The 22458-nt window shown below is 47.6% G+C and overlaps 1 protein-coding gene and 1 long non-coding RNA gene across 51 annotated transcripts; both read left to right on the forward strand.

Annotated features, from left to right (window-relative positions):
• The first annotated feature begins 127 nt into the window (after positions 1-127).
• Positions 128-3022, forward strand: LOC127923896 (uncharacterized). 2 transcript variants are annotated; one of them, XR_008116056.1, is made up of 7 exons: positions 128-274; positions 317-518; positions 583-646; positions 1338-1433; positions 1901-1996; positions 2157-2252; positions 2848-3022. It is a non-coding gene; the product is annotated as an uncharacterized LOC127923896 (long non-coding RNA). The 2 variants fall into 2 exon arrangements; XR_008116055.1 differs by lacking the exon at positions 583-646 and having other exon boundaries at positions 317-582; positions 1370-1465; positions 1901-2252.
• A 1402-nt stretch (positions 3023-4424) lies between these two features.
• Positions 4425-22052, forward strand: LOC127923897 (BAG family molecular chaperone regulator 1-like). 49 transcript variants are annotated; one of them, XM_052508080.1, is made up of 9 exons: positions 4425-5205; positions 6055-6378; positions 6429-6865; positions 6917-7002; positions 7053-7590; positions 7693-7806; positions 12670-12777; positions 18630-18692; positions 18839-22052. In XM_052508080.1, exons 5-9 carry the CDS (start codon positions 7525-7527, stop codon positions 18929-18931), a joined length of 444 nt encoding a protein of 147 aa, XP_052364040.1. In that variant the 5' UTR covers positions 4425-5205; positions 6055-6378; positions 6429-6865; positions 6917-7002; positions 7053-7524; the 3' UTR covers positions 18932-22052. The 49 variants fall into 49 exon arrangements, with proteins under 49 accessions (XP_052364040.1, XP_052364038.1, XP_052364048.1 ...); XM_052508078.1 differs by having other exon boundaries at positions 6917-6966; positions 7003-7590; XM_052508088.1 differs by having other exon boundaries at positions 6429-6829; positions 6866-6966; positions 7104-7590.
• Positions 22053-22458: the final 406 nt, after the last annotated feature.

Raw genomic sequence — 22458 nt, forward strand, 5'->3', positions numbered from 1 at the left:
GGGAGGTTCCTATGTGGCAGCAGTGTGTAGGAGGGAGGTTCCTATGTAGCAGCAGTGTGGAGGAGGGAGGTTCCTATGTAGCAGCAGTGTGTAGGAGGGAGGTTCCTATGTAGCAGCAGTGTGTAGCAGCAGTGAGTAGGAGGGAGGTTCCTATGTGGCAGCAGTGTGTAGGAGGGAGGTTCCTATGTAGCAGCAGTGTGTAGGAGGGAGGTTCCTATGTAGCAGCAGTGTGTAGGAGGGAGGTTCCTATGTAGCAGCAGTGTGTAGGAGGGAGGTTCCTATGTGGCAGCAGTGTGTAGGAGGGAGGTTCCTAGAGGTTCCTATGTAGCAGCAGTGTGTAGGAGGGAGGTTCCTAGAGGTTCCTATGTAGCAGCAGTGTGTAGGAGGGAGGTTCCTATGTAGCAGCAGTGTGGAGGAGGGAGGTTCCTATGTAGCAGCAGTGTGTAGGAGGGAGGTTCCTATGTGGCAGCAGTGTGGAGGAGGGAGGTTCCTATGTAGCAGCAGTGTGTAGGAGGGAGGTTCCTATGTAGCAGCAGTGTGTAGGAGGGAGGTTCCTATGTGGCAGCAGTGTGTAGGAGGGAGGTTCCTATGTGGCAGCAGTGTGTAGGAGGGAGGTTCCTATGTAGCAGCAGTGTGTAGGAGGGAGGTTCCTATGTGGCAGCAGTGTGTAGGAGGGAGGTTCCTATGTGACAGCAGTGTGGAGGAGGAGGTTCCTATGTGGCAGCAGTGTAGGAGGAGGTTCCTATGTAGCAGCAGTGTGTAGGGGAGGTTCCTATGTAGCAGCAGTGTGGAGGAGGGAGGTTCCTATGTAGCAGCAGTGTGTAGGAGGGAGGTTCCTATGTAGCAGCAGTGTGTAGTAGGGAGGTTCCTATGTGGCAGCAGTGTGTAGGAGGGAGGTTCCTATGTAGCAGCAGTGTGGAGGAGGGAGGTTCCTATGTAGCAGCAGTGTGGAGGAGGGAGGTTCCTATGTAGCAGCAGTGTGGAGGAGGGAGGTTCCTATGTAGCAGCAGTGTGGAGGAGGGAGGTTCCTATGTGACAGCAGTGTGTAGGAGGGAGGTTCCTAGATGTTCCTATATAGCAGCAGTGTGGAGGAGAGAGATTCCTATGTAGCAGCAGTGTGTAGGAGGGAGGTTCCTATGTGGCAGCAGTGTGTAGGAGGGAGGTTCCTAGATGTTCCTATGTAGCAGCAGTGTGGAGGAGGGAGGTTCCTATGTAGCAGCAGTGTGTAGAAGGGAGGTTCCTAGATGTTCCTATGTAGCAGCAGTGTGGAGGGAGATTCCTATGAAGCAGCAGTGTGTAGGAGGAGGTTCTATGTGGCAGCAGTGTGTAGGAGGGAGGTTCCTATGTAGCAGCAGTGTGTAGGAGGGAGGTTCCTATGTAGCAGCAGTGTGTAGGAGGGAGGTTCCTATGTAGCAGCAGTGTGTAGGAGGGAGGTTCCTATGTAGCAGCAGTGTGTAGGAGGAAGGTTCCTATGTGCAGCAGTGTGTAGGAGGGAGGTTCCTATGTAGCAGCAGTGTGTAGGAGGGAGGTTCCTATGTAGCAGCAGTGTGTAGGAGGGAGGTTCCTATGTAATATATATAATAATAATATAATATATGCCATTTAGCAGACGCTTTTATCCAAAGCGACTTACAGTCATGTGTGCATACATTCTACGTATGGGTGGTCCCGGGAATCGAACCCACTATCCTGGCGTTACAATCGCCATGCTCTATGCTCTACCAACTGTGCTACAGTGGGCAGCAGTGTGTGTAAGAGGGAGGTTCCTATGTGGCAGCAGTGTGTAGGAGGGAGGTTCCTAGATGTTCCTATATAGCAGCAGTGTGGAGGAGGGAGGTTCCTATGTGGCAGCAGTGTGTAGGAGGGAGGTTCCTATGTAGCAGCAGTGTGGAGGAGGGAGGTTCCTATGTGGCAGCAGTGTGTAGGAGGGAGGTTCCTATGTAGCAGCAGTGTGTAGGAGGGAGGTTCCTATGTAGCAGCAGTGTGTAGGAGGGAGGTTCCTATGTAGCAGCAGTGTGTAGGAGGGAGGTTCCTATGTAGCAGCAGTGTGTAGGAGGGAGGTTCCTATGTGGCAGCAGTGTGTAGGAGGGAGGTTCCTATGTAGCAGCAGTGTGTAGGAGGGAGGTTCCTATGTGGCAGCAGTGTGGAGGAGGGAGGTTCCTATGTAGCAGCAGTGTGTAGGAGGGAGGTTCCTATGTGGCAGCAGTGTGTAGGAGGGAGGTTCCTATGTAGCAGCAGTGTGGAGGAGGGAGGTTCCTATGTAGCAGCAGTGTGTAGGAGGAGGTTCCTATGTGGCAGCAGTGTGTAGGAGGGAGGTTCCTATGTGGCAGCAGTGTGTAGGAGGGAGGTTCCTATGTGGCAGCAGTGTGGAGGAGGGAGGTTCCTATGTAGCAGCAGTGTGTAGGAGGGAGGTTCCTATGTGGCAGCAGTGTGTAGGAGGGAGGTTCCTAGATGTTCCTATGTAGCAGCAGTGTGTAGGAGGGAGGTTCCTAGATGTTCCTATGTAGCAGCAGTGTGGAGGAGGGAGGTTCCTATGTGGCAGCAGTGTGTAGGAGGGAGGTTCCTATGTGGCAGCAGTGTGGAGGAGGGAGGTTCCTATGTAGCAGCAGTGTGGAGGAGGGAGGTTCCTATGTAGCAGCAGTGTGGAGGAGGGAGGTTCCTAGGTAGCAGCAGTGTGGAGGAGGGAGGTTCCTATGTAGCAGCAGTGTGGAGGAGGGAGGTTCCTATGTGGCAGCAGTGTGGAGGAGGGAGGTTCCTAGGTAGCAGCAGTGTGGAGGAGGGAGGTTCCTATGTAGCAGCAGTGTGTAGGAGGGAGGTTCCTATGTGGCAGCAGTGTGGAGGAGGGAGGTTCCTGTGTAGCAGCAGTGTGTAGGAGGGAGGTTCCTATGTAGCAGCAGTGTGTAGGAGGGAGGTTCCTATGTAGCAGCAGTGTGTAGAAGGGAGGTTCCTAGGTGTGAGAAGTGTGCAAGAGAATGAGACAAAGGAATGTGTAGCATTGCGGAAAGTAGTGGTATGTGTTAATTGTAGGGGGTGCTCGTGGAGCCTGGGAATCAGAAATGTCCCGTGTGAGAGAGGCAGGTTGAGGTTTCCAGGGTTAGAGTAGTGCAGACGTTGTCATATAGTGCAGAAATTGTCATATGCTGAGGCAGTGAAGAAAGTAGAGGAAGGTGGGTCAAGGGGGAAGGATCCTGAGAGGCGTTGTGTGACTAGTAGATCTGTACCAGAACATAGGGAGGATCCTGAGAGGAGGGGTGTAGTAGATCTGACCCAGAACAGAGGGAGGGATCCTGAGATGAGGGGTGTGACTAGTAGATCTGACCCAGAACAGAGGGAGGGATCCTGAGAGGAGGGGTGTGACTAGTAGATCTGACCCAGAACAGAGGGAGGGATCCTGAGAGGAGGGGTGTGACTAGTAGATCTGACCCAGAACAGAGGGAGGGATCCTGAGAGGAGGGGTGTGACTAGTAGATCTGACCCAGAACAGAGGGAGGGATCCTGAGAGGAGGGGTGTGACTAGTAGATCTGACCCAGAACAGAGGGAGGGATCCTGAGAGGAGGGGTGTGACTAGTAGATCTGACCCAGAACAGAGGGAGGGATCCTGAGAGGAGGGGTGTGACTAGTAGATCTGACCCAGAACAGAGGGAGGGATCCTGAGAGGAGGGTGTGACTAGTAGATCTGACCCAGAACAGAGGGAGGGATCCTGAGAGGGGTGTGACTAGTAGATCTGGCCCAGAACAGAGGGAGGGGCCAACAAGTGATAAATGCTTCAGTAAGATTGGAGTTTTAGTATTTATAGCAATGGTTATCAACTGTACTACAGGGATGGAACATAGGTCTCAGAAAATGTAGGTTGTGGTGGCAGCTGCAGAGAGGTATTTGGGTGTGCGAGACATCAGAAGAGTTACAGGGTGTGTTAAGTGGTGGTGGCCCATCCTTTCAGGTTGTTGGCCTGAAGTAGGACTAAATACTGTAGATTTAAATAGTGGAGAACGAGGGTGGTGGCCCATCCTTTCAGGTTGTTGGCCTGAAGTAGGACTAAATACTGTAGATTTAAATAGTGGAGAACGAGGGTGGTGGCCCATCCTTTCAGGTTGTTGGCCTGAAGTAGGACTAAATACTGTAGATTTAAATAGTGGAGAACGAGGGTGGTGGCCCATCCTTTCAGGTTGTTGGCCTGAAGTAGGACTAAATACTGTAGATTTAAATAGTGGAGAACGAGGGTGGTGGCCCATCCTTTCAGGTTGTTGGTCGCTCTGGATAAGAGCGTCTGCTAAATGACTTAAATGTAAATGTAAATGTAACAACCACCCGAGCCACTGCCTGTTCACCCCGCTATCATCCAGAAGGCGAGGTCGGTACAGGTGCATCAAAGCTGGGACCGAGAGACTGAAAAACAGCTTCTATCTCAAGGCCATCAGACTGTTAAACAGCCATCACTAACACAGAGAGGCTGCTGCCAACATACTGACTCAAATCTCCAGCCACTTAAAGAAATGGATCACTAGTCTCTTTAAATAATGTCACTTTAATAATGTTTACATATCTTACATTACTCATCTCACATGTATATACTGTATTTTATACCATCTACTGCATCTTGCCTGTGCCGTTCGGTCATCCATATATTTATATGTACATATTCTTATTCCATCCCTCAATATTATAATATATGCCATTTAGCAGACGCTTTTATATTTGTGTGTATTAGGTAGTTGTTGTGGAATTGTTAGATTACTTGTTGGTTATTACTGCACTGTCGGAACTAGAAGCAGAAGCATTTTGCTTCACTCACATTAACATCTGCGAACCATGTGTATAAAATGTGATTTGATTTAACCTGAGCCACGGTACATCCGGCTATGACCGGCCACCCCATTCAATACCAATCAATCGATATAATCGAGAACTATGGCTGTTCAGTTGTCGTTTTTTTTGTTGTCTTTTTCATGTTACTTTTTTCACTGTCTGATTCATGTCGCGTAGTTTCTGATGATCGTTCTCGATGATATCGACTGATTGGTTGTGTATGGGTTGGGCCCGTAACCCTTCTCAACCCAAACAGCGTCTGTGAAGCTGCAGTACCGCCAGTCCCCTCCGTGTTCATGGGATGGCGTGCTTTCCAACCGGAACCCTGGCCTCTTGCGGTTTCACTCATGCTACACAGAAATGGCGGAGAATACAGTCACGGTCACTGTTGCTTACGGTAAAGTCAACCACGTTGCTTTGAATGTTGCAGCTTGTTTAATGTATATTAATTACCCCGTAAAAGGAAGACAAAGAGATGGTGCCTGTAGTCGGATAGTCGGAGTCTCCGGGCTGGCTGGCTACACGCAGCAGGAGATGTTAGTTAGCCAGGTAGTTAGTTGTCAGATACGTTGCTAGGTGCTTTTGAAATGCTGATGTATTTATGTACACTAGTCTTGCTTTAAAATGTATTGGATTGCACCAAAACAGTCTTTGGGAAGCCAGATGTTAATGCGTCAGTTCACATGCTAGACGGAACTAGGAAACTCTGAATACACGTTTCCGTAGTTCCGTAGTTCCGACTGGCATCTGAACGCGGCATCAATACGATTTTAATTTGAATGTACCGTCTGTCGATGGGTTGGCAGGACGGTCGGTCATTAAAAGTGTTGAATTTAAGACCGGTCGTGTTATGAAACACGTTCTGGTCTGTTGTAGACCCACCACCTCTCTGCGTAACGTTACCCAAAGCCCCCCGCAGGTTATTCCCTGTTCGTCCACACGACTCTTCATTTGGACGTAAACAGAGAGGAAGTGGGTCTACAACAGACCTACGTTTGGAAGTCAGTTTAATAATATGATATTTTGTCTCAACTGCCCCCGGTCATAATGACAAAACCGTCCTAAATGGAGTTGTATTTAACATCTGGCTTCCCATGGACTGTTTTTGTGCAAACCAATACAATTGAATGCAACACTAGTGTATGTTGCTAAAAGCACCGATCAGTTACTGAGATGTGTAGCTGGCTAATGTCTCTGATGTAGCCGCTATATGAAAGTACTCTGCATCTAATTCACCCCCATGCAGGTTCTACGAAGCACAGCATCACGGTAACGGGGCTGGACGGGAACGAACCGATACTGAAGGACCTTTCTGATGCTCTGGTTCAGGTTACCGGGGTCCCGATGCCTGCACAGAAACTCATCTTTAAGGGTAGAGTAACAAATCAAAATGTTATGTCACATGCTCTGTAAACAACAGGTGTAGACTAACAGTCAAATGCTGACTGATGGGTCCTTGGTAAACAACAGGTGTAGACTAACAGTGAAATGCTGACTGATGGGTCCTTGGTAAACAACAGGTGTAGACTAACAGTGAAATGCTGACTGATGGGTCCTTGGTAAACAACAGGTGTAGACTAACAGTGAAATGCTGACTGATGGGTCCTTGGAAAACAACAGGTGTAGACTAACAGTGAAATGCTGACTGATGGGTCCTTGGTAAACAACAGGTGTAGACTAACAGTGAAATGCTGACTGATGGGTCCTTGGTAAACAACAGGTGTAGACTAACAGTGAAATGCTGACTGATGGGTCCTTGGTAAACAACAGGTGTAGACTAACAGTAAAATGCTGACTGATGGGTCCTTGGTAAACAACAGGTGTAGACTAACAGTGAAATGCTGACTGATGGGTCCTTGGTAAACAACAGGTGTAGACTAACAGTGAAATGCTGACTGATGGGTCCTTGGTAAACAACAGGTGTAGACTAACAGTGAAATGCTGACTGACTGGGTCCTTGGTAAACAACAGGTGTAGACTAACAGTGAAATGCTGACTGATGGGTCCTTGGTAAACAACAGGTGTAGACTAACAGTAAAATGCTTGGTAAACAACAGGTGTAGACTAACAGTGAAATGCTGACTGACTGGGTCCTTGGTAAACAACAGGTGTAGACTAACAGTGAAATGCTGACTGATGGGTCCTTGGTAAACAACAGGTGTAGACTAACAGTAAAATGCTTGGTAAACAACAGGTGTAGACTAACAGTGAAATGCTGACTGATGGGTCCTTGGTAAACAACAGGTGTAGACTAACAGTGAAATGCTGACTGACTGGGTCCTTGGTAAACAACAGGTGTAGACTAACAGTGAAATGCTGACTGATGGGTCCTTGGTAAACAACAGGTGTAGACTAACAGTAAAATGCTTGGTAAACAACAGGTGTAGACTAACAGTGAAATGCTCTAACCACAGGGTAGCTGGTTCAGCCTCTGCCAAGAGGTCTGGACTGTATGGCACAGGGTGTAGTATATTGCACTCACCTCTAACCACAGGGTAGCTGGTTCAGCCTCTGCCAAGAGGACTGGACTGTATGGCACAGGGTGTAGTATATTGAACTCACCTCTAACCACAGGGTAGCTGGTTCAGCCTCTGCCAAGAGGACTGGACTGTATGGCACAGGGTGTAGTATATTGCACTCACCTCTAACCACAGGGTAGCTGGTTCAAGCCCCAAAATGATGCTGTCCTGTTGTTTCAGGGAAGTCACTGAAGGAGATGGAGGAGAGTCTGTCCAGCTTTGGAATCAAACAGGGATGTAAACTCATGATGATTGGAAAGAGGGTAAGACCTTCCTAGTTCTGCTGACTGGCACTCACATATTTGTTTTTAATAATTTGTTCCTAAAATGGTTTGAATACAGACCCGTGTGTTGTCTCCTCTCAGAACAGCCCAGAGGAGGAGTCTGAGCTGAAGAAGTTGAAGGACATTGAGAAGTCAGTAGAACAGACGGCTAAGAAACTGGAGAAGGTGGATGGAGAGCTGACAGGCCTGAAGAATGTATGTTCTGATACTTTATATCTACATATTATATACATTGCCTTCACCTTTTCCACATTTTTGTTGTTACAGACCGAAGTTAAAATGTATTTACTTAAGATTTTGTGTCACTGATCTACACACAATACCCCCATGGCAAAGTTACATTTAGTTTGTAGAATATTTTTTTAATTGATAAAAATGTTTAAAGCTGAAATGTCTTGAGTCAATAATAAGCGTAAATAAGTTCAGGAGTTTTTAATGACTACCCCATCTCTGTACCCCACACATCTGTAGGCCGTCATTGTAAATAAGAATTTGTTCTTAACTGACTTGCCTAAATAAATAAAAGTTCCCTCAATCGAGGAGTGAATTTCAAGCACAAATTCAACCACAGTGACCAGGGAGGTTTTTCAGTGCCTCGCAAAGAAGGGCACCTATTGGTAGATGTGTTAAAAATCAAATAAAAAGCAGTTCTTGAATATCCCTTTGAACATGGTGAAGTTATTAACTACACTTTGGATGGTGTATCAACACACCCAGTCACCACTGTTAGGTTCTAATTCACAGTAAATAACTCAAAGGACACTATGAAAGCTTAACCAAGTTGAATTCTTCCCAGAGGATCAATGCAGCTGCATTAGACAAAATATGTTTCCACCACCACCACAAGTATATATATATACTCTAATTTAGGCCCTCCTCCTTCTCTCCAATCTGTACATCTATTATGGTTCGACAGGAAGAGGAAGTGATGGGGTAACAAACCATGTTTCCACCACCACAAGTATATATATATACTCTAATTTAGGCCCTCCTCCTTCTCTCCAATCTGTACATCTATTATGGTTCGACAGGAAGAGGAAGTGATGGGGTAACAAACCATTGTTTCTCCCTTAAGGGGATCTGACCTCAGCCCCCTTGATGCCTAATCCAAAGATCTCCACCCGTAACCGATAACCGTTGACTTCTGATGTAAAAACCAGTCTCCGTCACTCCTCAGATACTATACTTCTGAGTATACTGTGTTCCAAGTTTAACCCAGAATGTAACACTACAAAGATACAGGCGTCCTTCCTAACTCAGTTGCTGGAGATGAAGGAAACCGATCAGGGATTTCACCTTGAGGCCAATGACACAGTTACAGAGTTTAATGGCTGTGACAGGAGAAAACTAAGGATGGATCAACAACATTAGTTACTCCACAATATTAACAACCTAATTGACAGAGTGAAAAGAAGGATATTCCACACATGCATCCTGTTTGCAACAAGGCACTAAAGTAATAGGCCATGGTTGACATTCACCTTTCAGCAGGACAACAACCTAAAAGACAAAGACAAATCTACACCGGAGTTGCTTATCAAATCAAATTTATTTGTCACACACACGGTTAGCAGATGTTAATGGTCCTCATACACATGGTTAGCAGATGTTAATGGTCCTCATACACACGGTTAGCAGATGTTAATGGTCCTCATACACATGGTTAGCAGATGTTAATGGTCCTCATACACATGGTTAGCAGATGTTAATGGTCCTCATACACATGGTTAGCAGATGTTAATGGTCCTCATACACATGGTTAGCAGATGTTAATGCGAGTAGCGAAATGCTTGTGCTTCTAGTTCCGACAATGCAGTAATAACCAACGAGTAATCTAACCTAACAATTCCACAACTACTACCTTATACACACACAAGTGCAAAGGGATAAAGAATATGTACATAAAGATATATGAATGAGTGATGGTACAGAGCAGCATAGGCAAGATACAGTAGATGGTATCGAGTACAGTATATACATATGAGATGAGTATGTAAACAAAGTGGCATAGTTAAAGTGGCTAGTGATACATGTATTACATAAAGATGCAGTAGATGATATAGAGTACAGTATATACATATACATATGAGATGAATAATGTAGGGTATGTAAACATTATATTAAGTAGCATTGTTTAAAGTGGCTAGTGATACATGTATTACATAAGGATGCAGTAGATGATATAGAGTACAGTATATACGTATACAGTGCCTTGCGAAAGTATTCGGCCCCCTTGAACTTTGCGACCTTTTGCCACATTTCAGGCTTCAAACATAAAGATATAAAACCTGTATTTTTTTGTGAAGAATCAACAACAACAAGTGGGACACAATCATGAAGTGGAACGACATTTATTGGATATTTCAAACTTTTTTAACAAATCAAAAACTGAAAATGGGGCGTGCAAAATTATTCAGCCCCCTTAAGTTAATACTTTGTAGCGCCACCTTTTGCTGCGATTACAGCTGTAAGTCGCTTGGGGTATGTCTCTATCAGTTTTGCACATCAAGAGACTGACATTATTACCCATTCCTCCTTGCAAAACAGCTCGAGCTCAGTGAGGTTGGATGGAGAGCATTTGTGAACAGCAGTTTTCAGTTCTTTCCACAGATTCTCGATTGAATTCAGGTCTGGACATTGACTTTGCCATTCTAACACCTGGATATGTTTATTTTTGAACCATTCCATTGTAGATTTTGCTTTATGTTTTGGATCATTGTCTTGTTGGAAGACAAATCTCCGTCCCAGTCTCAGGTCTTTTGCAGACTCCATCAGGTTTTTTTCCAGAATGGTCCTGTATTTGGCTCCATCCATCTTCCCATCAATTTTAACCATCTTCCCTGTCCCTGCTGAAGAAAAGCAGGCCCAAACCATGATGCTGCCACCACCATGTTTGACAGTGGGGATGGTGTATTCAGGGTGATGAGCTGTGTTGCTTTTACGCCAAACATAACGTTTTGCATTGTTGCCAAAAAGTTACATTTTGGTTTCATCTGACCAGAGCACCTTCTTCCACATGTTTGGTGTGTCTCCCAGGTGGCTTGTGGCAAACTTTAAACAACACTTTTTATGTATATCTTTAAGAAATGGCTTTCTTCTTGCCACTCTTCCATAAGGGCCAGATTTGTGCAATATACGACTGATTGTTGTCCTATGGACAGAGTCTCCCACCTCAGCTGTAGATCTCTGCAGTTCATCCAGAGTGATCATGGGCCTCTTGGCTGCATCTCTGATCAGTCTTCTCCTTGTATGAGCTGAAGGTTTAGAGGGACGGCCAGGTCTTGGTAGATTTGCAGTGGTCTGATACTCCTTCCATTTCAATAGTATTGCTTTCACAGTGCTCTTTGGGATGTTTAAAGCTTGGGAAATCTTTTTGTATCCAAATCTGGCTTTAAACTTCTTCACAACAGTATCTCGGACCTGCCTGGTGTGTTCCTTGTTCTTCATGATGCTCTCTGTGCTTTTAACGGACCACTGAGACTATCACAGTGCAGGTGCATTTATACGGAGACTTGATTACACACAGGTGTATTGTATTTATCATCATTAGTCATTTAGGTCAACATTGGATCATTCAGAGATCCTCACTGAACTTCTGGAGAGAGTTTGCTGCACTGAAAGTAAAGGGGCTGAATAATTTTGCACGCCCAATTTTTCAGTTTTTGATTTGTTAAAAAAGTTTGAAATATCCAATAAATGTCGTTCCACTTCATGATTGTGTCCCACTTGTTGTTGATTCTTCACAAAAAAAATACAGTTTTATATCTTTATGTTTGAAGCTTGAAATTTGGCAAAAGGTCTCAAAGTTCAAGGGGGCCGAATACTTTCGCACGGCACTGTACATATGAGATGAGTAATGTAGGGTATGTAAATATTATATTAAGTAGCATTGTTTAAAGTGGCTAGTGATATATTTGACATCAATTTCCATCAATTCCCATTATTAAAGTGGCTGGAGTTTAGTCAGTGTGTTGGCAGCAGCCACTCAATATTAGTGGTGGCTGTTTAACAGTCTGATGGCCTTGAGATAGAAGCTGTTTTTCAGTCTCTCGGTCCCAGCTTTGATGCACCTGTACTGACCTCGCCTTCTGGATGATAGCGGGGTGAACAGATAGTGGCTCGGGTGGTTGTTGTCCTTGATGATCTTTTTGGCCTTCCTGTAACATCGGGTGGTGTAGGTGTCCTGGAGGGCAGGTAGTTTGCCCCCGGTGATGCATTGTGCAGACCTCATGGAATGTTCCTGAGTGGCCTAGTTATAGTTTTGACATAAATCAGCTATAAAAAAATATGACGAGACTTGAATGATCAGCAATCAACTTGTCAGAGTTTGAAGAATTTAAAGATGAATGGGCAAATATTGTAAAATCCAGGTGTGCAAAGCTCTTAGAGACTCACCCAGAAAGACTCACAGCTCTTAGAGACTTACCCAGAAAGACTCACAGTTGTAATCACTCTTAGAGACTCACCCAGAAAGACTCACAGCTGTAATCACTGCAAAAAGGTGATTCTACAAAGTAAATTAAATATTTCTGTATTTAATTTTGAATACTTTTCTAAAAATGTCTAAAAACATGTTTTCACTTTGTCATTATAGGGTATTATGTGTAGAAAAAAAAGATTGGATCCATTCAGGCTGAAACACAACAAAATGTGGAATAAGCCGAGTAAGGAAGAATACTTTCCAAAGGCACTTTACATGTGAATATATACTAGGACTGTGATGATACTAAACCAGGAAGCACACAACTCTTGCTATGTAAAATATTGTGTGCTATAGCTTAGAAAATAAATACATGTGACTCTATGATGTTTGTTTCCTAGACAAGTTAAATCCGCATCGTGTTTTGTGTCCTTGCCACAATACTAAGGAGTATTACTGGTATGGTCCTGGTTCAACATCCTTACCAAACTGAGACCCAGCAGTAGTGTTAGCACAGATAATGCCCGGAGAGAGTGAAGCAAGAGCCTGCACTTGTCAGCACCCACACAGTATCTACACATTACATGTACACAGGAGATAGCTTTTCTTTGTACTTTCCTGTTACTGTTGTTCTATAGGGGTTCCTAGCTAAAGACCTGCAGGCTGAGGCGCTGGGGAGACTGGACCAAAGAGTGAAGGTGGCATCTGAACAGTTCATGAAGATTGTAGAGCAGGTGGACTCTATGGTAACACAGCCCTAACCCTCCTACACCTAGTGCTGGTCCCCTAACCCTCCTACACTTAACCCTCCTACACTTCGTACTGGTCCCCTTAACCCTCCTACACCTAGTGCTGGTCCCCCTAACCCTCCTACACTTAACCCTCCTACACTTAACCCTCCTACACTTAGTACTGGTCCCCTTAACCCTCCTACACTTCGTACTGGTCCCCCTTAACCCTCCTACACCTAGTACTGGTCCCCTTAACCCTCCTACACTTAACCCTCCTACACTTAGTACTGGTCCCCTTAACCCTCCTACACTTAACCCTCCTACACTTAGTACTGGTCCCCTTAACCCTCCTACACTTAGTACTGGTCCCCTTAACCCTCCTACACTTAACCCTCCTACACTTAGTACTGGTCCCCTTAACCCTCCTACACTTAACCCTCCTACACTTAGTACTGGTCCCCTTAACCCTCCTACACTTAGTACTGGTCCCCTTAACCCTCCTACATTTAACCCTCCTACACTTAGTACTGGTCCCCTTAACCCTCCTACACTTAACCCTCCTACACTTAGTACTGGTCCCCTTAACCCTCCTACACTTCGTACTGGTCCCCTTAACCCTCCTACACTTAACCCTCCTACACTTAGTACTGGTCCCCTTAACCCTCCTACACTTAACCCTCCTACACTTAGTACTGGTCCCCTTAACCCTCCTACACTTAGTACTGGTCCCCTTAACCCTCCTACACTTCGTACTGGTCCCCTTAACCCCCTACACTTAACCCTCCTACACTTAGTACTGGTCCCCCTAACCCTCCTACACTTCGTACTGGTCCCCTTAACCCTCCTACACTTAACCCTCCTACACTTAGTACTGGTCCCCCTAACCCTCCTACACTTCGTACTGGTCCCCTTAACCCTCCTACACTTAACCCTCCTACACTTAGTACTGGTCCCCTTAACCCTCCTACACTTAGTACTGGTCCCCTTAACCCTCCTACACTTAGTACTGGTCCCCTTAACCCTCCTACACTTAGTACTGGTCCCCTTAACCCTCCTACACTTAACCCTCCTACACTTAGTACTGGTCCCCTTAACCCTCCTACACTTAGTACTGGTCCCCTTAACCCTCCTACACTTAGTACTGGTCCCCCTAACCCTCCTACACTTCGTACTGGTCCCCTTAACCCTCCTACACTTAACCCTCCTACACTTAGTACTGGTCCCCTTAACCCTCCTACACTTAGTACTGGTCCCCTTAACCCTCCTACACTTAGTACTGGTCCCCTTAACCCTCCTACACTTAGTACTGGTCCCCTTAACCCTCCTACACTTAGTACTGGTCCCCTTAACCCTCCTACACTTAGTACTGGTCCCCTTAACCCTCCTACACTTCGTACTGGTCCCCTTAACCCCCCTACACTTAACCCTCCTACACTTAGTACTGGTCCCCCTAACCCTCCTACACTTAGTACTGGTCCCCCTAACCCTCCTACACTTCGTACTGGTCCCCTTAACCCTCCTACACTTAACCCTCCTACACTTAGTACTGGTCCCCTTAACCCTCCTACACTTAGTACTGGTCCCCTTAACCCTCCTACACTTCGTACTGGTCCCCTTAACCCCCCTACACTTAACCCTCCTACACTTAGTACTGGTCCCCCTAACCCTCCTACACTTAGTACTGGTCCCCTTAACTCTCCTACACTTCGTACTGGTCCCCTTAACCCTCCTACACCTAGTGATGGTCCCCCTAACCCTCCTACACTTAACCCTCCTACACTTCGTACTGGTCCCCTTAACCCTCCTACACTTAACCCTCCTACACTTAACCCTCCTACACTTCGTACTGGTCCCCTTAACCCTCCTACACCTAGTGATGGTCCCCCTAACCCACCTACACTTAACCCTCCTACACTTCGTACTGGTCCCCTTAACCCTCCTACACTTCGTACTGGTCCCCTTAACCCTCCTACACCTAGTGATGGTCCCCCTAACCCTCCTACACTTAACCCTCCTACACTTCGTACTGGTCCCCTTAACCCTCCTACACTTAACCCTCCTACACTTAACCCTCCTACACTTCGTACTGGTCCCCTTAACCCTCCTACACCTAGTGATGGTCCCCCTAACCCACCTACACTTAACCCTCCTACACTTCGTACTAGTCACCTTAACCCTCCTACACCTAGTGATGGTCCCCTTAACCCTCCTACACTTAGTACTGGTCCCCTTAACCCTCCTACACTTAGTGCTGGTCCCCTTAACCCTCCTACACTTAACCCTCCTACACTTCGTACTGGTCCTCTTAACCCTCCTACACTTCGTACTGGTCCCCTTAACCCTCCTACACTTAGTACTGGTCCCCTTAACCCTCATACACTTAGTACTGGTCCCCCTAACCCTCCTACACTTAGTACTGGTCCCCTTAACCCTCCTACACTTCGTACTGGTCCCCTTAACCCTCCTACACTTAGTACTGGTCCCCTTAACCCTCCTACATTTAGTACTGGTCCCCTTAACCCTCCTAAACTTAGTGCTGGTCCCCCTTAACTCTCCTACACTTAGTGCTGGTCCACTTAACCCTCCTACACTTAGTGCTGGTCCCCCTAACCCTCCTACACTTAACCCTCCTACACTTAGTGCTGGTCCCCTTAACCCTCCTACACTTAGTGCTGGTCCTCTTAACCCTCCTACACTTAGTGCTGGTCCACTTAACCCTCCTACACTTAGTGCTGGTCCCCCTAACCCTCCTACACTTAACCCTCCTACACTTAGTGCTGGTCCACTTAACCCTCCTACACTTAGTGCTGGTCCCCCTAACCCTCCTACACTTAGTGCTGGTCCCCTTAACCCTCCTACACTTAGTACTGGTCCCCCTAACCCTCCTACACTTAGTACTGGTCCCCTTAACCCTCCTACACTTAGTACTGGTCCCCTTAACCCTCCTACACTTAGTACTGGTCCCCTTAACCCTCCTACACTTCGTACTGGTCCCCTTAACCCTCCTACACTTAGTACTGGTCCCCTTAACCCTCCTACATTTAGTACTGGTCCCCTTAACCCTCCTAAACTTAGTGCTGGTCCACTTAACCCTCCTACATTTAGTACTGGTCCCCTTAACCCTCCTAAACTTAGTGCTGGTCCCCTTAACCTTCCTGCACTTAGTGCTGGTCCCCCTTAACCCTCCTACACTTAGTGCTGGTCCCCTTAACCCTCCTACACTTAGTACTGGTCCCCTTAACCCTCCTACACTTAGTACTGGTCCCCTTAACCCTCCTACACTTAGTACTGGTCCCCTTAACCCTCCTACACTTAACCCTCCTACACTTAGTACTGGTCCCCTTAACCCTCCTACACTTAGTACTGGTCCCCTTAACCCTCCTACACTTAGTACTGGTCCCCTTAACCCTCCTACACTTAGTACTGGTCCCCTTAACCCTCCTACACTTAACCCTCCTACACTTAGTACTGGTCCCCTTAACCCTCCTACACTTAGTACTGGTCCCCTTAACCCTCCTACACTTAGTACTGGTCCCCCTAACCCTCCTACACTTCGTACTGGTCCCCTTAACCCTCCTACACTTAACCCTCCTACACTTAGTACTGGTCCCCTTAACCCTCCTACACTTAGTACTGGTCCCCTTAACCCTCCTACACTTAGTACTGGTCCCCTTAACCCTCCTACACTTAGTACTGGTCCCCTTAACCCTCCTACACTTAGTACTGGTCCCCTTAACCCTCCTACACTTAGTACTGGTCCCCTTAACCCTCCTACACTTCGTACTGGTCCCCTTAACCCCCCTACACTTAACCCTCCTACACTTAGTACTGGTCCCCCTAACCCTCCTACACTTAGTACTGGTCCCCCTAACCCTCCTACACTTCGTACTGGTCCCCTTAACCCTCCTACACTTAACCCTCCTACACTTAGTACTGGTCCCCTTAACCCTCCTACACTTAGTACTGGTCCCCTTAACCCTCCTACACTTCGTACTGGTCCCCTTAACCCCCCTACACTTAACCCTCCTACACTTAGTACTGGTCCCCTAACCCTCCTACACTTAGTACTGGTCCCCTTAACTCTCCTACACTTCGTACTGGTCCCCTTAACCCTCCTACACCTAGTGATGGTCCCCTAACCCACCTACACTTAACCCTCCTACACTTCGTACTAGTCACCTTAACCCTCCTACACCTAGTGATGGTCCCTTAACCCTCCTACACTTAGTACTGGTCCCCTTAACCCTCCTACACTTAGTGCTGGTCCCCTTAACCCTCCTACACTTAACCCTCCTACACTTCGTACTGGTCCTCTTAACCCTCCTACACTTCGTACTGGTCCCCTTAACCCTCCTACACTTAGTACTGGTCCCCTTAACCCTCATACACTTAGTACTGGTCCCCTAACCCTCCTACACTTAGTACTGGTCCCCTTAACCCTCCTACACTTCGTACTGGTCCCCTTAACCCTCCTACACTTAGTACTGGTCCCTTAACCCTCCTACATTTAGTACTGGTCCCCTTAACCCTCCTAAACTTAGTGCTGGTCCCCTTAACTCTCCTACACTTAGTGCTGGTCCACTTAACCCTCCTACACTTAGTGCTGGTCCCCCTAACCCTCCTACACTTAACCCTCCTACACTTAGTGCTGGTCCCCTTAACCCTCCTACACTTAGTGCTGGTCCTCTTAACCCTCCTACACTTAGTGCTGGTCCACTTAACCCTCCTACACTTAGTGCTGGTCCCCCTAACCCTCCTACACTTAACCCTCCTACACTTAGTGCTGGTCCACTTAACCCTCCTACACTTAGTGCTGGTCCCCCTAACCCTCCTACACTTAGTGCTGGTCCCCTTAACCCTCCTACACTTAGTACTGGTCCCCTAACCCTCCTACACTTAGTACTGGTTCCCTTAACCCTCCTACACTTAGTACTGGTCCCCTTAACCCTCCTACACTTAGTACTGGTCCCCTTAACCCTCCTACACTTCGTACTGGTCCCCTTAACCCTCCTACACTTAGTACTGGTCCCCTTAACCCTCCTACATTTAGTACTGGTCCCCTTAACCCTCCTAAACTTAGTGCTGGTCCACTTAACCCTCCTACATTTAGTACTGGTCCCCTTAACCCTCCTAAACTTAGTGCTGGTCCCCTTAACCTTCCTGCACTTAGTGCTGGTCCCCCTTAACCCTCCTACACTTAGTGCTGGTCCCCTTAACCCTCCTGCACTTAGTGCTGGTCCCCCTTAACCCTCCTACACTTAGTGCTGGTCCCCTTAACCTTCCTGCACTTAGTGCTGGTCCCCCTTAACCCTCCTACACTTAGTACTGGTCCACTTAACCCTCCTACACTTAGTACTGGTCCCCTTAACCCTCCTACACTTAACCCTCCTACACTTTGTTCTGGTCCCCTGAACCCTCATACACTTAGTACTGGTCCCCTTAACCCTCCTACACTTAGTGCTGGTCCTCTTAACCCTCCTACACTTAGTGCTGGTCCACTTAACCCTCCTACACTTAGTACTGGTCCCCTTAACCCTCCTACACTTAGTGCTGGTCCCCTTAACCCTCCTACACTTAGTGCTGGTCCACTTAACCCTCCTACACTTAGTGCTGGTCCTCTTAACCCTCCTACACTTAGTACTGGTCCCCTTAACCCTCCTACACTTAGTAATGGTCCCCTTAACCCTCCTTAGTACTGCTCCTAAAGCAGGTGGACTCTATGGTAACACAACCTTATTAACAAGCACATGTAGTTCTAGTCAGGTGGACTCTATGGTAACACAGATTGGTTGAGTAGAGAATCCCGAGCTGCTGGTCTTATCACAGCTTACTCTGTAACCACTAAAACAACTGTGTTGTGTTAACAGACTTTACCAGAGAACTTTGGTGACTGTCGGATGAAGAAAAAGGGTCTAATAAAAACAGTTCAGGTGAGTCTGTTTTCATTTCTGATGAACTCTGAGTCCTTGTTCCACTTGAGTAATATAAAACCATGCTGTTAATAAGTTGTTACTAGTTTTTATTACTACGATGATCTAAGAACAACTGCTGTCTCCTCTTCCTGTTCCTCCTCCAGGGATTCCTGGCTCAGTGTGACAAGATTGAAGCAGGGATTCTAGACCACTTGGCTAAGATCCAGTCTAAGAACCTGGCCCTGGCAGATTCTTAGATCTACTAGTTCACAGAGATCTACTGGGTCACCATCTGGGATCTGCTGTCATGTCCATCTCCACGCTGCTCCACATCTGTCTCTGTCCCTGGTCTCCACGCTGCTCCACATCTCTGCCCTGGTCTCCACGCTGCTCCACATCTCTGTCTCTGTCCCTGGTCTCCACGCTGCTCCACATCTCTGTCCCTGGTCTCCACGCTGCTCCACATCTCTGTCTCTGCCCTGTTCTCCACGCTGCTCCACATCTCTGTCTCTGCCCTGGTCTCCACGCTGCTCCACATCTCTGTCTCTGTCCCTGGTCTCCATGCTGCTCCACATCTCTGTCTCTGCCCTGGTCTCCACGCTGCTCCACATCTCTGTCTCTGCCCTGGTCTCCACGCTGCTCCACATCTCTGTCTCTGCCCTGGTCTCCACGCTGCTCCACATCTCTGTCTCTGCCCTGGTCTCCACGCTGCTCCACATCTCTGTCTCTGTCCCTGGTCTCCACGCTGCTCCACATCTCTGTCTCTGTCCCTGGTCTCCACGCTGCTCCACATCTCTGTCTCTGCCCTGGTCTCCACGCTGCTCCACATCTCTGTCTCTGCCCTGGTCTCCACGCTGCTCCACATCTCTGTCCCTGGTCTCCACGCTGCTCCACATCTCTGTCTCTGCCCTGTTCTCCACGCTGCTCCACATCTCTGTCTCTGCCCTGGTCTCCACGCTGCTCCACATCTCTGTCCCTGGTCTCCACGCTGCTCCACATCTCTGTCCCTGCCCTGTTCTCCACGCTGCTCCACATCTCTGTCTCTGCCCTGGTCTCCACGCTGCTCCACCTCTCTGTCCCTGGTCTCCACGCTGTTCCACCTCTCTGTCTCTGCCCTGGTCTCCACTGAGTCACCATCTGGGATCTGGGGATTTGATTTCGATGACCTTTTGATAGCACCCCTTTCAATTTGAACAAAACCTTCCATACGTAGTGACCCATTGTAGAAGAGGTCAGAAAGTGACCTTCGGGACCTGAATGCCAAAACATCGAAGACATAAAGGTGCTCAAGGTTGACCTAGTAGAATGTATGACACCCATTCTGTGTCTCAACCGATGGACAACACAACCTCAGATGATGTGAAATGGGGTCTAAGCTACAAAATGCAGATATGAAAAAGAGTTTACACTTTGTTAATTTATGTTAAAGCATTAAATAATGTCCACATTTTTATTAAAACATATTTTTTTCAAGAAATGATTAAATCGTATGATAACCCTGTTTGTAAGCTCTTAAATGATATCAATCTCAACCATACATTTTTTCCAGTGATGTCTCGTGGTATGGTGGGGTATGCAAAACGGGTCGACTTTGAGGACCTTTATGTCCTGAATGTTTTGGCATTCAGGTCCCAAACGTCACTTCCTGACTTCTTCTTCGATGGGCGGAAAGTTGTGTTTAAATCAAAAGGGCTGTCAAAAAGTGATTGGCCTGTAGCAGCTCGAGGACACCTCTAGTAGAGTCATCTCTCTCCAGGCCTGTAGCAGCTCGAGGACACCTCTAGTAGAGTCATCTCTCTCCAGGCCTGTAGCAGCTCGAGGACACCTCTAGTAGAGTCATCTCTCTCCAGGCCTGTAGCAGCTCGAGGACACCTCTAGTGGAGTCATCTCTCTCCAGGCCTGTAGCAGCTCGAGGACACCTCTAGTGGAGTCATCTCTCTCCAGGCCTGTAGCAGCTCGAGGACACCTCTAGTAGAGTCATCTCTCTCCAGGCCTGTAGCAGCTCGAGGACACCTCTAGTAGAGTCATCTCTCTCCAGGCCTGTAGCAGCTCGAGGACACCTCTAGTAGAGTCATCTCTCTCCAGGCCTGTAGCACCTCGAGGACACCTCTAGTAGAGTCATCTCTCTCCAGGCCTGTAGCAGCTCGAGGACACCTCTAGTGGAGTCATCTCTCTCCAGGCCTGTAGCACCTCGAGGACACCTCTAGTAGAGTCATCTCTCTCCAGGCCTGTAGCAGCTCGAGGACACCTCTAGTAGAGTCATCTCTCTCCAGGCCTGTAGCAGCTCGAGGACACCTCTAGTAGAGTCATCTCTCTCCAGGCCTGTAGCAGCTCGAGGACACCTCTAGTAGAGTCATCTCTCTCCAGGCCTGTAGCAGCTCGAGGACACCTCTAGTAGAGTCATCTCTCTCCAGGCCTGTAAGCAGCTCGAGGACACCTCTAGTAGAGTCATCTCTCTCCAGGCCTGTAGCAGCTCGAGGACACCTCTAGTGGAGTCATCTCTCTCCAGGCCTGTAGCAACTCGAGGACACCTCTAGTAGAGTCATCTCTCTCCAGACCTGTAGCAGCTCGAGGACACCTCTAGTGGAGTCATCTCTCTCCAGGCCTGTAGCAGCTCGAGGACACCTCTAGTGGAGTCATCTCTCTCCAGGCCTGTAGCAGCTCGAGGACACCTCTAGTGGAACCCTATTCAAACGTAGTGCTTTAGTTTGGGACAGAGACCTATGTGGGAGCCCTATCAGGCCAAAGCAAGGACACTTAAATAAGGAGTGACATTTATGAGCTGTTCTAATGTATTTATTTAGCATGGCAACATGCAGCAGAGTACCCTTATACTGAGCCCTCCGTGTGTGTGCTGGGGTAGAGAAGACAACACTGACTGCTGCAGCCTTTGGTCCCCAGGGACTTAAGAAAAGGGTGCTGTGTATGTAGGATATTTTAACAAAAGTAAAAGAACCAAAAATGAAATAATCCTTCAGACTTTGAAAATGTGTGGTGTTTGCTGATACGTGTCGCTATCACAAAGAGACTGCTGATATTGAGCTGGTGACTGATTCTGTACTGCTTTCTAGTGACAGGATGTGATGTCACTAATGGTCAGTCTGACCAGTGACAGGATGTGATGTTACTAATGGTCAGTCTGACCAGTGACAGGATGTGATGTCACTAATGGTCAGTCTGACCAGTGACAGGATGTGATGTCACTAATGGTCAGTCTGACCAGTGACAGGATGTGATGTCACTAATGGTCAGTCTGACCAGTGACAGGATGTGATGTCACTAATGGTCAGTCGGACCAGTGACAGGATGTGATGCTGACTGCCTAGTGGAACCATGTTATAGTGTGTCGTTTCACATAAAAAGCTGTTGTGATTTAAACTGTGTAGTCTGTCTGAACTGGTATCCTGTGATAATATAGTGCACTAGCCCCCAGCACCCTGGTCAAAGTAGGGCACTAGCCCCCAGCACCCTGGTCAAAGTAGGGCGCTAGCCCCCAGCACCCTGGTCAAAGTAGGGCACTAGCCCCCAGCACCCTGGTCAAAGTAGGGCACTAGCCCCCAGCACCCTGGTCAAAGTAGGGCACTAGCCCCCAGCACCCTGGTCAAAGTAGGGCACTAGCCCAAAGCACCCTGGTCAAAGTAGGGCACTAGCCCCCAGCACCCTGGTCAAAGTAGGGCACTAGCCCAAAGCACCCTGGTCAAAGTAGGGCACTAGCCCCCAGCACCCTGGTCAAAGTAGGGCACTAGCCTCCAGCACCCTGGTCAAAGTAGGGCACTAGCCCCCA

This window comes from Oncorhynchus keta, unplaced genomic scaffold (genome assembly GCF_023373465.1).
Source record: "Oncorhynchus keta strain PuntledgeMale-10-30-2019 unplaced genomic scaffold, Oket_V2 Un_contig_3332_pilon_pilon, whole genome shotgun sequence".
In the NCBI taxonomy this organism is placed as follows: Eukaryota; Metazoa; Chordata; class Actinopteri; order Salmoniformes; family Salmonidae; genus Oncorhynchus; species Oncorhynchus keta.

Coding starts and splice junctions, on each gene's coding strand:
- LOC127923897 (XM_052508064.1), top strand. CDS start 7,525: ATGGAGGAGAGTCTGTCCAGCTTTGGAATCAAACAGGGATGTAAACTC. Junction 7,591..7,692: donor TCATGATGATTGGAAAGAGG/GTAAGACCTTCC, acceptor GTCTCCTCTCAG/AACAGCCCAGAGGAGGAGTC. Junction 12,778..18,629: donor TAGAGCAGGTGGACTCTATG/GTAACACAGCCC, acceptor TTGTGTTAACAG/ACTTTACCAGAGAACTTTGG.